At 41.4% G+C, this 17,113-nt stretch overlaps 2 protein-coding genes across 10 annotated transcripts in view; one reads left to right on the forward strand and one right to left on the reverse strand.

Moving 5' to 3' along the window:
• Nucleotides 1-17,113, forward strand: part of Tbce (tubulin folding cofactor E) — an 82,278-nt gene that overhangs the window by 63,743 nt on the left and 1,422 nt on the right. For 7 of the 9 annotated variants that reach the window (XM_063260068.1, XM_063260070.1, XM_063260071.1 and 4 more), the window contains 10 exons: nt 1,052-1,151; nt 3,056-3,158; nt 7,267-7,343; nt 8,698-8,793; nt 9,282-9,346; nt 9,436-9,500; nt 9,864-10,016; nt 11,077-11,230; nt 13,819-13,887; nt 14,618-14,677. In XM_063260068.1, the coding sequence (XP_063116138.1) occupies nt 1,052-1,151; nt 3,056-3,158; nt 7,267-7,343; nt 8,698-8,793; nt 9,282-9,346; nt 9,436-9,500; nt 9,864-10,016; nt 11,077-11,230; nt 13,819-13,887; nt 14,618-14,677 (942 nt within the window). Of the gene's footprint in view, nt 1-1,051; nt 1,152-3,055; nt 3,159-7,266; nt 7,344-8,697; nt 8,794-9,281; nt 9,347-9,435; nt 9,501-9,863; nt 10,017-11,076; nt 11,231-13,818; nt 13,888-13,935; nt 14,074-14,617; nt 14,678-17,113 lie in introns of all 9 variants that reach the window. The other 2 variants (XR_010051239.1, XM_005005238.3) reach the window with 2 other exon arrangements.
• Nucleotides 11,042-17,113, reverse strand: part of B3galnt2 (beta-1,3-N-acetylgalactosaminyltransferase 2) — a 49,016-nt gene continuing 42,944 nt past the window's right edge. Inside the window, exon 13 of the transcript XR_216357.4 lies at nt 11,042-11,449. The gene's annotated coding sequence lies outside the window, so the exon portion shown is untranslated. The remainder of the gene's footprint in view (nt 11,450-17,113) is intronic.

Here is a 17,113-nt window from a genome sequence, read left to right on the forward strand (position 1 = left end):
GAGCAACTTTTTAAACCCTGGGACAGATCCTATTACTCTGCTCCAAACCTTCAAGTACTTCCTACTTCAGGTAAAACAAAAGAAAGACTTGGAAATGTCCTGCAGGTCCCTTTGTAACACTGACCTAGCCCCCAGCAGCCTTTGTAACCTCCTTTCTGGCAGCCACGCTCCATCTGCACCATGTGCAAACCCCTTGCCGCATGGCTGCTGTCACTGAGCAGGCGCCTCACTGAGGAAACACAGTGGAGGCACTGCTCACTGTCTTTTCCTGCCTAGACATTGCTGTGCATGCTGCTGTCCTCTTGGCTCTTAGTAGTTCTTTGTGGGATAGAAGAGGACCTGAGTAATAGTCACACACATCGTATTAAAGCATAAGGTCCTCTTTATCTAGCCCAGTCCTGCTGCGTGCTGCTCTTGTCTCTCAGCGAGGCTTCGCTAAACTGGGCCCCTTGCTAAGAATGCAGTCACTGTTCCTAACCTCCAGTCACACTGATAAATCAGCTCTGCTGCTTCCCTGCCTACTCACCTCCAAATCTTTGGGCCAGAAACAGTTGGCCTCACACTAACTGCTTGCAGGCCATTGCTCTTGACACTTCTGAACTTGTGTCCAGGCTGGCTTGTTCCCTCCCCCGGATGGTCTGTATTTGGTGATTCCCATGGGTATGGTAAGGCTATAAAAGAGAGGGGCTATGCTTGCTGGAGGCTTGCAGTGGCTCTGTAGTGCCAATAGCATGGTCTCTTAAATCCTCCTTAGATGCTTCATGAATTGGTCACAATCACAGATTTTTCTCTCCTTTTTCTTAGATAACATGACAATTATGACATTTGGTTGACTGATTATAGGTTTTGCCTCAGACTTTGAGTATGTGACAAATTTTTTAGGTTTTGAGTGGCTAGATAATTTAAAAGATAAGTGTTACGTGCTTGTGAAACTATTTCAAGTAGAATAAAGTAAAAAGTTAAAGGTCCCACCGTCTACAATTAAGAAGAAATTATTTTTATATATTTTATGAATCTTTTGAAATTACTGTTTCTTAACATTTCCTTTTAGATATTACAGTAATAGATTTGGCAAAAAACCTGTTGTCATCTTGGGATGAAGTGATCTGTATCGCCCAGCAGCTCAAGCACCTAGAAGTTCTTGATCTGAGGTATGAACTCCTGGTTGCCTTGTCACAAACCGTGAAGCTCCTAGTCTCCTCGCCCCTCCCAGCATCTCAGTGGGAACGAGGTGGGTGAGGCCACCTCTGGGGAGAACCTCTGCTCTTGTACTAGGGCTTGTGAATCCAGGGCCTTCACACTGAGCCACATACCCAGTCCTTTTTTATTTTTTATTTTGAGACAAGGTCTTGCTAACATGCCCAGGTGGGACTCCAGTTTGGAACCCTCAGTCCTGGGATGACATGTGTGTGCCACCATGCCCATCTGATTAATTTATTCTTAATGGCCCATGAAGTGATTTACTAATAAGTGTTTTGTCTTTTTTTGATTGGTGGAGGATGAGGTAGATAGACATATTGAGCTGGAAGATCTTCAGGGTTCTCGTAAGCTTGACCAGAAAGAACGGAACATTGAGGGAGGTGATGTGCAGTTGGGGAGTAGGAGGAGAGAAGTGATATTAAAGGTGCTTGTTTTATTAGAAGTTTCTAGCATTTGATTGCTTTAGGAATGAGTAGTTTCAGTAAGATAGTTTCATTCAGTTTTGGTAAGGATTTTTCATATACCTTACTAATGTCTTAATTCTCCAGGCCTTCCTGAATATTTGGGTGATTTTAGCACCTAACTTTCCAAGGACTCAGCCAGCCTCTTCATTGTCCCATAGCTTCTCCAACCCCTGCTTTCTTTTTGGTGCTGGGAAAGGAACCCAGGCCTCCTCCCACACTAGTTAGGTGCTGCCAGAGCTACATCCCAACCTTCCCTTTTCATTTTCTTTTTTGCTGTTTGTTTGAAGAGAGAGGGTCTCATGATGTAGCCCCGGCTGGCCTGGAACTCACAATCCTGCTCCTCTAGTGCAGGGATTATAGGCAGCTTCCTCTCATTTTTGAACCAGTTTTTCGTACATGGTTGGGCTGTATCTGGCTCAGTCAGGCACAGTAGAGAAAGTAGTCAGGTCCTCCATAGAGAAATGGATATAATATGATGTTATCCCTTCTGTAAGCACTGGTGGGTTTTTTGTTGGTTTGTTTGTTTTTTGCCAGATTAGGGATTGAACCCAAGCCCTTTGCACTGAAGTACATCACCAGCCCTTTATTGTTACTATTGTTGTCATTGTTATTATTATTTTGATGTTGTCTCACTAAGTTACCCAGGCTAGCTCAAACTGCAATCCCCCTGTCTCAGTTTTCCAGAATGCTGGGATGATAGGCATTACCACCATGCTTAGCTGGGCAACAGCCTCTCATTATGTAGTGCAGGCTGACCTTGAACTCATCACCACTCCCAAGTGCTGGGGATTATAGATATTCACCAGCATGCCTGGCTAAAAGATAGAATACTTTCTGAGATGAGGCTTTTTGAAAGATTTTTAAAGGCCAACCACTTACCATCTTAAGGGCAAACTCCCATATTTAGGAAGTAGAATTCTAGCCCTGATATAGCATGTGGGTAAGACTTGGTGAAAGACTTTGCTGTGTTCAGCCCTGTAGCTAGTGAAACCAGACACCTGCAGCCCCACCTGGCTGCCTAAGCCTACACAGCACCTTATATATCTGCTGTCAAAGGCTGTTGTTGCAAATACTAAAGTATGTTGCGAATACTAAAAACTAGCTATCATTGACTCACTTTTTGTTGTTGTTTTGGTTTTTTGTCTTTTTAAGACAGGGTCACTATGCAGTTCAGGCTGGCGATGAGCTCACTTTGTAGCCCAGGCTGGTCTCAAAATTGCAGTGATCCTCCTGCCTCAGCTCCCTAAATGCTGGCATGCTCCATCACACCCAGCTTCACTTTGTTTTTGACAGAATTTCATTTAAGGTTGAAACAAACCAAACCCCTATATTGCTGTTTTCAGTGACTTCATTGGCTTTTCTGTACAGAAATATCTTCTCTTTCTATACAGTGAGAATAAACTGAAGTTTCCTTCTGCTTCATCATCTCTACCTGGAGCATTTTCTACACTGAAGGTTTTAGTCCTCAATCGAACAGGAATAACATGGGCAGAGGTAATCGTATTGATTGCTTTGTTTTACTACATGATAATAAGCAATTTAAAATGTTTTGCTTTAATAGGAAATTAAAGCACAAGTGTGGCTTCATTTTAATCATCTCCAAATAATAAGATTTTTAAATATGTCTTACGGGCTGGGGATTTAGCTCAGCAGCATAAGCGCCTGCCTGGCAAGTGCAAGATGGTGAGTTCAGTCCCCGGTACCAAAAAAAAATTTTAATTAAATTAAAAAAAAATGTGTCTTACAGAGAGGGAGTTAAAAAGTCATTGTAGTAAAGTAGGATTTAATGTCTAGGAGTCAGGTTTTTGGCTGGTCCCCCCATTTCATCCTCCTCTTCCAACAGCTGTGGTAAAGGGGTCTACATCCCCAGGCTACTGCAGGTGCTCTGAGGGCCCTGGCCCTGCTGCTCCTGTGAAGCTGGGCTCAGAAGTGGACCCTGGGTCTATGGTACCTGTCTCAAGAACAGTTCCTTTCTAGGAGCGTATTCATAAGTTGGATTTATTTTTAAGTCTGATAGTGGGAGTCTCAGGTAAAAGATGCACCATGATCTTCACACAGATTTTTAGCTTTTTCAGAACAAGCATTAGGCTGAGTGGGACTCCATACTGATGCTGATCCAGCATCCACACACTGAGACGTTCTCCATCTCCTCTATCACGTTAGATGCTACCATTTTGGGTATTATTGTTCATTTCATTGGCACAGACTTCACGTAAGTCCAAGATTGATCGATTGACTGATTGATTGATTTTTATTTTTTTTGAGACAGAGCCTCCCTGTGTAACCCAGGCTGGCCTTGAACTCACCACATAGTCTGAGCTGGCTTCAAACTCACAGCAATTTTTCTGCATTAGCCTCCTGAATACTGGGATTATAAGCATGTACCACTATGCCCAGCTATGTGTTCCATGACATTGTCATTGTTCTTTGGAATTGTGCCAGTAGTTTAACTGCAACAGAAAGCAGAAATACTGAAACACACACGATTTGGAGGCAGACTTACTTATGTCGATGGGCACAAATATGGATCATTCCCAGACTATGAGGCCCCAATATCTCTGAAAGCAAGTAGGAAGTACGGAGGCAGAATGGCTTGCCAACCGGGGATTGGGTCTTACAATATGCATCACAGTAACTAGCTGTTTGTAAGGTACAGAAGCAACCAAACTGCAAGAGGACTTGTTACTGGAGCAACTAAGAAACTGAAGTACACTGTATACTGGCTGGGGGTAGGGTGGGATGGGGTGGAGGCATTTTTTGTTACAGAAAGATTCGTGTTTTAAGAACAAGCAACATCTACCATCTTTTTGCCTCAGTCTGATCTTTCACTTATCCTTTCTTTTGTTTTCATGGTTATTGCTTTGTGCTTCCTAACAGTCCTGTACACCTGACCACTGCTTTTCCTCCAGCTTCCAGACATACTGGGCTCTGATTGGGCACTGTACTTCTGTACACTATCTTACTGTACAGTAAGTGTACAATAGCACAACTGTCACAGTGTTAGGCAAGTCAGGTGTGATGGCACATCCCTGTAATCCTAGCATTTGGAAAAATGAGACAGGAAGGTCGTAAGTTCAAGAACAGCCTGGATACATAGCAAGACCTTGTCTCAAAAAACAAAACCCACACAAGACAATGTCCACCAGCCACGTGAGCTACTTCTGTAATTTGCTAGCATCTACAGATGTTTGTAACGTGAAGTTGTTTCTTTCTGAAAGTTCGAAACTTGAATCATACTAAATCAGGGACTTACTGTTCTGGGCCCCTGCATCGGCTTGCTCTCTCCTCTCAAGGCTTTACTGCCTTCAGACATCCTCAACCCATTCATCTGATGTGGACCTCAACCTGGCCAAAGCTCTGGCAGCACCCCTTTGCCAGACTCTTCCTTGGTGGGGTCTTACTGTCTCTCTGTGTATGTGGACTTCCTCTTAGGATAGGAAAGACACTTAGAAATTCAAATGGAAAGATTGGCAATAAAATCTGGGATAAACAGTTTTGAAGTCATTGTTGAACCATTTTGCCTGGTCTGTCTGTCTGTCTGTCTGTCTGTCTATCTATCTATTTATCTATCTATCTATCTATCTATCTATGTATCTATACATATTCATTAGATAAAAGCAGTGGGGACTAGGAATAGCTCCTAAGAAACAGGAAGGGTCCCAAATGGGTTGCCACAAGCCCACTTCTCAGAGGAAGTTTTATAGAGCAAAATCATGAGGCAGGTACCCTGTGGGTCAAAATTATGATTAACCAATAAGATTACAAGTATAGTAATTAGGTAATATTGATCCAGTAGTAGTAAGGGCATATGGATGACATCATTAATCTTGGTCAGTAGCCTACAGTTTTGTTTTTAACCTTAGTAAGTCTGTTTTTTTGTTTTTGTTTTTTATTTTTGAGACAGTCTTGCTATGCAGTTCAGCTGGCCTTGACTCACTTTGTAACCCAGGCTGGTCTCAAACTCACAAGGCTCCTCCTGATTACAGGCATGGGCCACCATACCAACCTAGTTTTACAGGTTTTAGTCTTAGCAGGTGAAACAAGATACCCCAGCCTTAGTGAGAGAATGAGAAACCTCAAAGGAGTGATACCAATAATCTCAAACTTCCCTTTATCCCTTAGAGAAGTATGCAAACCTTCTAAATCTTCTAAAGATGCAAAGATGGCAGGGGCTGGGGATTTAGCTTAGTGGCATAAGCGCCTGCTTTGCAAGCAGGCAGTCGTGAGTTCGATCCTCAGTACCGATAAAAAGGAAAAAGACAAAAAAGAAAAAAAAAAGATGCAAAGATGGGCCTCCAGCCACAGTCTTAATGGATTCTCATCTTCTTCATTGGCTTCCTTGAGGGCCCACCCATGTCTGACTGCCTACAATATTCCTAATTTAGCTGCCTATAATATTCCCACCTCTGAAGAGGTATCACGAATTGCAGTTAGTGGAGACGGGGCATAGTTTCCACCTAGCTGCTTTGAGCTGAGAAGGGTTGATGTAGGGAGACCACAGTTAGGGGCCTCCTCTAGAAAGCTAATCCAGTGGGCGCCTTGGCTAGAAGTCATGTTGCAGTGTAGCAGTTACCAGCTCCCTTTACAAGGTTGATCTAGTGTGTCCTGGTAAAAGGAGTCTGGCACATAGGGCATTGGTTCCATCTACATGATCACTTGGGAGTTTGGCAGCTTTTAGGTAAGAATAAACAAATTTTCCAAGAAATTAAAGCATATATAATCAAAAGCATGAGCACTGGAATTGAAAGGCAGCTTGAGGAAAGAGCCACATCCAGAAACTGCTTTTAAGGGACTGAAATAGCCATTGTAACCAGTTGGCTCTTAGAGCCCTCTACTGATGGAGGTTATCTGTAAGTCTATTTCTTGTCATAAATTCCCTTGATTTTAAACTGTAAGAAGATGGAGAGTTTGGTGGTTTTGAAGGACAATTTTAGCTAAGGAATTTAAAGACTTACTGAACTTTTATAGATTCCACTGTAGTTTTTTTCCTTAATGTACTATAACAGTGGGCATCTACCAGTGTAGCTGGAAACTGCCAGAAGGGTCAGTGATTGAAGCCACTTTTTATATCTAGCTTTTATTACTACGCTGTTTTTTGTGTTTTGTTTTGTTTTTTTTTAACACATTTTCTGGTTAAAAATCTATTTTTCTGCTGGGTGTTTCAGACCAAGTTAAAGTGAGACATACATCAGTCAAAATTAATGTATGTCTATCAAGGTCGGTTAAGTCTTGTCAGGCATTACTTTCGGAACCATATAGAGACTCAGCTCATCTGTGTGTCAGCCGCCAGGATGGGTCAGGGTTTTGCATGCCGGCCAGTGTATTGTGTACACACAGATGCATCTAGAACTGAGGGAGGCTGGCCATTCCTTCCTTTGGCTAAGCAGACTGTGAGTTGTCGGGTCAGCATCTTTAGCTGCACTTTTTGACAGCCTGTCCCAAGCTGCCTTCCAGTGCAGCCCTTCCATGACTACCCCATAGGCCCCACAGCTGCAGCCAGTGTGAAATGTCCCTAGGGAACTTTATTTCTGCGCAGCGTGACAGGGAACAGGGTTAAGAAATACCAGTAGTAGCTGTGTCACCTGAGCCGTTTCCTTTCCAGGTCCTCCACTGTGCCCCTGGATGGCCGGTCCTTGAGGAGCTGTACCTCAGTGCAAACAACATTTGTGTTTTGGAAAGGTAACAAGGTTTACTTCAGTGCACTGGTTGCCCTTTAACCATTCTCAGTGAGTCATCTTGGTTACATCTAATGTTAACTTTTTAGAAGGACTAGATTTGAAAATATTCATTCATTCTCTTCATAAATTAAAATACCAACCAAAATGTCACTGGCTGGTTCAAATTGTAAACTCGTCAGTGACATCTTGAATTAAATACCTGAAGCTTACTAGTTTTTCAGATTTTTTTTGAGATAGGCTCTGGCTATATAGTTCAGGCTGGCCTCAAATTCATAGCAAATCTTCTGCCTCAGCCTCCCGAGTACTGGGATTACAGGTGTGTGTCACCACTCTCAGCTTTGAAGCTTATTAGTTTTGCATAAATACATTTGATTAGTAGTTTCTAAATGAAGTTCTTTACGCTATACCAAGCACTTTCTTCTGTTTTTTTGGCCTTGGATCAAATAATGGATTTTTTTTCTTTCTTTCTTTTTTTTTTTTTAGTGGTACTGGTGATTGAATTGGTAGGGATACTCTATCACTGATCTATGTCCCAGACTCCTTTTTATTTTTTTATTTTGAGACAGAGTCTTGATGCATTTTGAAGACTGGCTTTGAATTTGTGATCCTTCCTGCTTCAGACTCCTCCACAGCTAAATAATAGATTTTTAATCAGCATTACCTGGTCATGTCATTGTACTAAGCACTGTATGTAAAAGCATGTTCTCTTAAAAAATTGTGGCTTCACCTCCATTTTTATTAATAATATTAAAGTACTATGCAAAATACATACATGAGGGGAAATTTCAGAAATTCAGATTTAAATCAATAAGCATTTTATTTTCTTTTTGTGGTGTTCAAGACTGAACCCTGAGGCTTCACACATTAGGCACTAAGCTATATCCCCAGCCCTCAAATCAAGATTTTATTGTACAGAATAGTTTCATTTATTAAAAAAACAAGTGCAGGAAGTTTTTCAATTAAATTTGAGATATTTATAGATTAATATACAGTTATAAGAAATAATACAGCCTGGGGATTTAGCTCAGCGCCATAAGCGCCTCCCTGGTAAGCACAAGGTCGAAAGTTTGATCCCTTGAGGCAAACAAAGAAAGAGAAATAATACAGAGATCACCTTTCCCCCTTATCAAGTTTCCCCATCGGTAACAAGCTGCAGATCTCTGGTAGAGAATCACAAACAGGATACTGTAGCTGACTCAGCCAGCAGCATCTTCACTTCAAGGGTCTCTCAGGCTACCCTTGTACAGCTATGTCCACCTGTCCTCTCCCCAGTTTACCCTAATACCCAAGTGCAAGTGTTTTAAGGCTGTGTCTTTGAAAATAATTCATACTGAAAAATTTTATTTTCCATACAGACCAACTGATGTTCTACACACTGTCAAGTTATTAGACCTTTCCTCTAACCCATTAGTTGATGAAAACCAGCTGTTCCTGATTGCGTATCTGCCTAGGTAATATGCTTTTTTAAGGGATTGTTTCAATTTTTCATTTATCAGTCCATGTTTGCAGTACACAATGATTATATTCCTTGTGGAGCACTAGTGCATGCACATTAGTTGTTTTTTTTTTTTTTTTTACCCCCTTAGTAATTTCATAAAATGTGGACTATGAACTAAACTATTTGAGGAATGTATAATTTGGTCCTGGTGATACTATTAAGTATTAGTAATATTATCTTAGTAATATTAAGTGTTATCTTAGTATCTTAAAAAGTTTTAACATTTGCTAAGACTTGGGGACCTGAGACCATGTTTCTCGAGACCCGCATAGGACCTGACTCTCAGGTAGGCACCGCAGGAAGTGCTAAGACCGTAGAATCCCTCACCGTCAGCAGCGGGAGTGCCCAGAACTGGACCTGCATGAAAACTCCAGGGCAGAAGTAGAGAGCTCAAGGCATTTTATACTCTGTATAATCAATTTTAATATGCTTTAACTTCAGATTAGAACTACTAAACCTTTCTAACACTGGAATTTCTTCAATCCATTTTGCGGATGCTGGAATTGGTAGGTAACATTAATATGCTCGCCTCCCTCCACACATTGGCTGTTTCTTTCACTCCTGCTGTGTGACTTAAGAACTCTGTTCTTCCTAGGGTGCAAGACATCCATGTTCCCGTCCTTGCAGTACCTTTTAGTGAATGACAACCAGATATCACACGTAAGGGTGGCTTCACAGTGCACACAGCATACACTTGCTTATTTCCACTCTCAAGCAGAATTCAAAGGTTCCTTAAATTTACAAAACTTTTAAATAGAGCAATGCTTCCTGCAAGTGAAACTTCTCATAAAAGTAAAAAATATCATGGAATTAGTTTGATTCACATTTAGGCAGAGTTGGTCATTTTCAGTGGTGTGGTGGGGATTAACAGTCTGGTCAATCTTCATGTGGGCTGCGTGGTGCTAACGCCTTCCTGGCCTCAGATTAGAACTGGGGACTTTGCCTTTCTGTTAAATTCAAATAATCTTTAAAGGTAGCCTGAAACATGTTGCTTTTTATTTCTTTTGATCTGTTGGCCTTCAGTGGTCATTTATCAATGAGCTGGATAAACTACAGAGCCTGCATGCATTGTCCTGCCTAAGAAATCCTCTAACTGAAGGAAGCAAAGAGGCTCAGACCATTCGGCAGTTCATCATCGCCAAAATTGGTCAGCTGAAGACCTTGGACAAGTGTGTGGTAAGTACCGGTATCCTATGCCCAGGGTGACCTTTAACACCAGGCTCAAGTGACCTTTTTTCCCCTAGCCTCCCAAATAGCTGGGACTAGATCTTTCTTTAGAATATAAAATAATCAAAAGCCATAAAAGAAATATTTCGGGCAGAATAAATCAAACCTGTAATTTCAGCTACTTGGGACTCCATGGCAGGAAGATCCAAGTTCAAGACCACCCTGGGAAACTTAGAGATCCTAAAATAAATTTTTTTTAAAATTGCTGGAACTATACCACTGTGGTAGAGTTCTTGCCTAACACAAGTAAAGTCCTGGATTCCATTCCCAGCATTGCAAAAACAACAAAAAGGTTCTATTTTTTTTTTTTTTTTTTTTTTCCTGGTACTTGGGATCAAACTCACAACCTCGCAGTTGCTAGGCAGGTGCTTATGCCACTGAGCTAAATCCCCAGCCAAAAGGAAAGAAATTATATTTGAACATTATAAAAGGTATGAGATGTATCTCTTTCAAATGGTGCACCATGATCCAGGAGGACTCTTTCCTGACACCTCAGGATAAAGAATTAGGTCAGTGCCAGAAAGGCCTGTGCTCTGCTACCCTGGCTGATTCATTTTTCTTTGGGGAAGGTGAGGAGCACTGGGCACTTTCTTCTGTTTCTTTGAGGTAATGAAGCAGGAAGACAGAACCACAGAGCATATTTCTCCTCTCCTTGTCAGCAACTTCTCTCCATATAGGTGGGAAGGTCAGGCCTACCCACACTCTGCTGCTCGCTAGAGTAAGTCAGCTCCTCCAGGGTAACACCTCCCTGGCACACACCTGACAGGTGACCCTCGGCACCAAACATCATCCAGAAAATGGCCCGTGGGTAAATGCTCTCATGATGCAAAGGATAAAACTGGAATGATTCTTGAATAAACTCCTGAGTTCATCAAGGTTAGAAAAGCCAGGTGAAAATTACAATTATCTCATCCCGCTCACTTTGATTTTCCTCTGTGTGGGTGTGGAAAAGGAAGGAGGACAGGGTAAGCCACTCAGATACTTAAGTCTTTTTATTTCACATCAACAGATTCTTCCTGAGGAGAGGCGTGGAGCTGAGCTTGATTACCAGAAAGCTTTTGGAAATGAATGGAAAAAAGCTGGTGGACATCAAGATCCAGACAAAAACAGACCAAATGAAGACTTTGTTGCAGCCCATCCCAGATACCAACTCCTCTGCCACAGTAGGTCATGTGGGCTTGGCAGCTCCTGATGGGGTCCAGTTCCTTTTGGTAGCACAGGCTGTTCTCAGTGCTGATTTGGCTTTTTTCCCAGTCTTGAGTCTCTTTGTTTTCATGGGAATGGATAGTAGACTATTTCTTGGGGCCACGTCAGCAAGATGAGAACACAGAGGTAGATCAGTGGTGTCTCTCAGAAGAAACCTGGGGAGATTGTGGAGGTCCCTGCAAGGGAGGGATTTGCACTTGAGGAAGGGAAAGCAGTTATTAAATACGAGTGCTTCTCATCTTGGACTGTGTTCACTACAGACTTTCGATTTCCATGGTGGAGCCCCTCTCCTCTTTAGGAAAGATGGGAAGCATTCCAGGTTATCTCAAAGGCACAAAGTCCCCAAGAGTAATGTTCATTTGAGCTCCCTTGTCCCAAGGTCCCTTTAGTCTGAGTTTTGTACTTAGTATATATTTATATTTCTTCATCCTAATTCCTCAAGCTTTGAACTTAAGAATTGATGTGTCTTTGTCCCTGATATACTTTTGTTCTGACTTTATCATTATTCCACATTTTACTTTTATACGATTTTCCTTTTTATATATTTCCTAATGCAAGAAATTCACCGCATAAATGCTTCAGGCTGGAACATTATCTTTGAGGAAGAAAAGCTGCCTGTGGGAATTGCCTTCAAATTACTCTATTAGCTGGCCCAATTTCCTGGCCACTCTGGGTGAATTCTAAATCACTTGGGGGTGGGGAAGAGAAGGCTCTAAGGCAGCTTACAGGTATGGCTCAGCATTTCCCGGATAAGAATGCTGGACAAAAGCAGATTGGGGGGAGGAGGGATACAGGAAAATATCACTTAGAACAGAGCAGGAGAAAAGTACAGGAGTTCCCCCCCCCCCATCTGCAACTTACCTATAGCCAACCTCAGGTCCAAAAATATTACAGGGAAATTCCACAAATAAATTGCTTTAAATTGTACACTGTTCTAAATAACACGACAAAAATTCCTCTCATCCTGCCCAGGGCACAGACTGCCCTGTTGGGCCTCACTTGACTTTATTTAGTGTGTCCACACTGTGTGTGCCATTGGTCTCTTAGTCAGCAGCCATCTTCTCATCAGTGGCCAGTCCTGTGCCCACATAACCCATGTAGTTGAAAATATCCCCACAGTGCAAGAGCAGTGATGCTGGCAATCTGGTATGCCAGAGAGAGTGCTTCCTTTAAGAGAAAGGGTAAAAGTGTTGTGGCAAAATTTCCAAGCCAAACCAAACTGAAAGGAAGACTCTTTACACCAAGGAGATATGAAGGCAGCATTTAATCTTTACGCCAGCAGACTGTTGCAGGATAATTCCACAAAGGCAACAGCACTGAATTTAGGAAGTTTAGTCTATATGGAATTTAGAAGTAGGAGATAGAAAGCAAGTGACCAAACATTACATAATTGGTTACATGCATTGAGTAATATATTGACAGGCAGACTAGTCTAGAACTGATTTGTTGAAACAAAGCTGTTGTTTCTCATAGTTAGAAATACTCCAGGGAATAAAGGGAGGGGCCCTTACAGAGTATGAGTGGTTAATTACCATAATATAGAAATGTTCTGGGGAGGGGGCCCTTACAGAGTGTTGATTACCCAAGGTGCCTTAAGGTATACATGATTATTCTGACTTAGAGCTTATCAGAGGTATACAGGTGGGCTTTAGACATTGTCAAACTTCAGAAACTTGGTCAGAGACCTCTAATTGCTCTCCATGTAAAGTTTGCTATTTTATAAATGTGTTCTTACATTATAATTGTCTCAACAAAAGCATATTTTGAAAGAAAGCACATTCATGTTAACTTGTATTACAGAGTATTGTTACACTCATCCCATCTTCTTACTGTGCCTAATTTACAAATTCAGCTTTATCATAAGTGATGGGGACTGGTGCCAGCCCCATTTGAGGTATCCACTAGGGGTCTTGGCATATATCCCACACAGATGAGCGGGGCTGCTGTATAGCGTTTCCAGGCTAAGCATCTGGATTTAGCAGTAGCACTGAGCACCCAGTCTGGAACTGCACCACCTGGTGAAGACATGAAGATGTCCTAGGACTAGTGTCCTGAATAGTAGCAGAGAGAGAAGGGCTATTTTTGTTTTGCTTTGTTTTTGAGACAGGGTCTCTGTAGTTCAAACTGGCCTTGAAGTCACCAGCTTAGGCTGGCCTCAAACTCACAGTGATCCCTCTAGCCTTAGCCTCCCATGTGCTGGGATTACAAGTGTGCACCTGGCTGGGAACTACTTCTAAAGCTGAAACTAAGTAAATGTTTGAGGTATCTGAAGGCATGTTGATCAAACTAATTTGAATCAGGATACTGCTAGTCCCTAAGGAACATAATGTAACCCACTGACTATGGAGGACTGACCTGTGGGAGGAGAGGTTCCTGCCCGTCTCCTAAGGGCCACAAAACTAGGTAAAAAGAAATAGACACCCTGGTCAGCACACCAGCTCTCAACAGGTTTATCCTGGACAGGGACACACCTCTGTTGACACTGGCCTCTATACATTTTTTGTTACAGGGACCTTTATCATTCATCCTTTTATTTTTTAAACAGAATACGGAGCACCTGAAGATGGAGAATTCAAAATACAACAACCATGTACGCTCAAAAATCAGCTGCTAAGTAAGAGTTCCAAATTCATATACAGTTTATGTGTATTCTCATCCTTAGGTACTCAAACAGATCATGGTGCTTCACGGGGACTGTGTTCTCTTAAGGAAGTACACTTAAATGCCTTGCATTTTAAAGAAATGGACTAAGCCGGGCGTGGTAGCTCACACCTGTAATCCCAGCACTCGGGAGGCTGAGGTAGGAGGATCATTGCGAGTTCAAGACCAACCTGGGCTACAAAGTGAGCTCAAGGCCAGCCTGAACTGCAAAGCGAGACCCTGTCTCAAAAAAGAAAAAAAAAGAAAGAAATGGACGAATTCTCAAACATTTAAATTATGTTGAAGATTTTGCAATTACCATGGTTTAAACTCATTAACAGTATTACAAATGTGCAAAGTATTTGAGTAGTGAATTGATTTGGAGATTTGTGACTTTACTTTCACTTGAAAACATAGCTAAATTGTCAGGGAGAGAAGTACTGAGGGGAAAAGAAAAAGAGAAAGCATTATCGCTGTTTTTGTTGTGATGAGTAATTTGTGTATTAATAAAGTTTTAATATCATTAAGATTGGCTTATTAGGGCTGAGTCAGACTGTACTGAACAGGTATGTCATTTAGCAATCAATTCTTATTAATTCACATGTTTTATTTATGATTGAGCTATACCCCCAGCACTACATGCATGCTTTTAAGTTCTTACTACAGTAGATTTCAATTAGTTCTTTTCCTTTTTTTCTTTAAAGCATTAAGGATAAAATGTCCAAATCAACTTGAACAGAAAGTCCTAGAGAAACAACTGCCAGGTAAGAATGAAGCTATTGTGCCTGCCTTATATGTGTCAATCATTAGCCCAGGTATTAGGCTAATGGAATTAAAACACTTGGTTCATAGCTAAGTGTGGACTTCAGAACTTAGATTTTCATTAGTCCTTTATATTCTAAAATATACTCAGCTAAGCCACTAACGTCTCCTGTCCTCAACAAGTTCAGGTTTCCTGTAAATTTATCAACTTACATGGAAGCGTTTCATTAACATTGGGGAACCCCCCCTCGTTTTGGGGTTTTTTCCCCTCTGAGACAGTGTCTCACTGTGTTCCATGTTGACCTCAAACTTGCAATCCTCGTGGCTCAGCTTCCCAGATGCTGGGATGACAGGCTTGTCTCACCAGGCCCCGAGTGATCTTATTTTAAACTAAGGATCTCATGGCTTGCATGACTCCCTCTCAGCCCCACAACCCCTCAGATGATTGCTCTGGAGCTTCTGTGTTCTCAGTTTGGGGTCTCTGACTTCCCCCTTCATGGAAAGGGAGCCACATCTTAGTGCTCAGCTGCTGGGAAATCGGGGTTCCCTCCTACCTGCACCTCCCATTCTGTTCACCTGTTGGGACCCAACAAAGACATTCTCAGATGTTCTTTTAGCGGATGCACTGAAGTAAAAGTTTCTGTGAAAAAAAACTTTAAAATCTTTTTTAAAAGTGTTACCAGAACTGAATTAGTTTTAGTCTAAAAATAACTATGTTTGTGACAACAAATTAGATCAACATAACTTTAAACTTTCACTCAAAAGAAAAATTAGTCTGTTTTATAGTATACTGTGATATTATGAATTCTCAAGATTAACTTAATTCAGAGCTAAATGTTTAAATATAACCAAGTTAAATTTGAAGCAGTAAGAGTTTTAAAGAACTAATGAAATATGTATCTGTTTAAATGATTCCAGTAAATTACATTTCCCTGTTTACCTGTCAGAGCAATAAATTTACATTGATTTTTAAATTGGTGACCAACAGATAAAATAAGCTTAGAGTGGTATTGCTTCTAAGAGTGGGTTGTGCTCCCAGAAGTACCTTTCTGACTGAAAACTGTTCATTTAGTATTAATCTACTAGTGTCTCTCCATTTTTATTTACTAGCAATCCAATTTCTATTCCTGTGATATGTAATTTTGCTAACATTATATAATGAATTAAAATCAATCGTGCTTCCCCTTCATTATTGTTTCCAAACTTGAACACTGTCAGTAGAGCAGGTTTGAGGACAGACTCGTGAAAGAGACCCAGAACTTTTCAGTGTTACTTGCTTTGGGGGTCTTTGCACTTTGCTCCCCAGATATCAAGTCAGTGTATGGGAACGTTATCACTAAGGCAGACCTGGGTGAAGCTTTCCTTTGCAGACTTTCTGGGAAGGCAGTGAGCTTAGTCAGGACTGTGTCCAGGCACGGTACAAGGGTAGTCCCAAGCATTTACAGAGTCAATTTCTATTTAGGGGACACCTGCTCTATTAATGTTGGGGTAGACCCAGCAGAGATTAGAAATTATATGTGATAATTACAGCTTTAAACTGGTCAGAATCTGACTCTGTATCCTATAAATTCAGCAGATTATATGTGGCATAAAAATTTAGAACCCTTATAAATAAGCAGATAAATATCTTTTAAAAAAAGTAAAGGGGCTGGGGATTTAGCTCAGCGGCATAAGCACTTGCCTTGCAAGCGGGTGGTCGTGAGTTCGATCCTTGGTATCAATAAAAAGTTAAAAAAAGCAACACCATTTTTTGCCCTCCAGATTACTGTTTGGGATTTTAAAAAATCAGTATACTCTTTTTATAAAGTTATATATGCCCTGCCTGGGTCTTCTATCTTGTAGCACTTAGTGCAATCATGATTGGGGGAAGGGTGAATAATGGACAACTCCCAGGGCACCTGCATGTGTGGTCATTCAGGAGAGGGAAGTAGGTTTGGCACTGGTTCCTGTGAATTTCAGTTCATGAAATTAAAACTTCAGATCCTTAGTCATGACAGCCGCACTTCGTGTGTGCGATAGCCCCACATGTGGCTGACACACCGACAGTGGTTGTCTAGGAGACCTGGCATGAAAATGTTTATCACCATATAATAAACTTCAGTATATACTACAAATTGTAAGCTAATTTATAACGTTGTTCATAGGAAGCTAAAAGATAAATAACTATTTTAAGACAATCGTCACGATATTAAGAGTTTATGTTATATAGGCAGCATTCTTACGATTTTTTTGGTACCGGGGATGGAACTTATAACCTTGCGCTTGCCAGGCAGGCACTTACACCGCTGAGCTAAATCCCCAGCCCTTTACTACACTGTTTTATAATTCTCTCTGGTATGGGTTAGGAAGCCAGTGGTTTCCCACTTGTGTGCAGGAACTAACCCTCACTAACCATCCAAACAGTGAAAGTGAGTCCACCTACATATTCTGAAAGGTAT

Source organism: Cavia porcellus, unplaced genomic scaffold (genome assembly GCF_034190915.1).
Source record: "Cavia porcellus strain 051 isolate PalLab524CR breed Dunkin Hartley unplaced genomic scaffold, mCavPor4.1 scaffold_13, whole genome shotgun sequence".
In the NCBI taxonomy this organism is placed as follows: domain Eukaryota; kingdom Metazoa; phylum Chordata; class Mammalia; order Rodentia; family Caviidae; genus Cavia; species Cavia porcellus.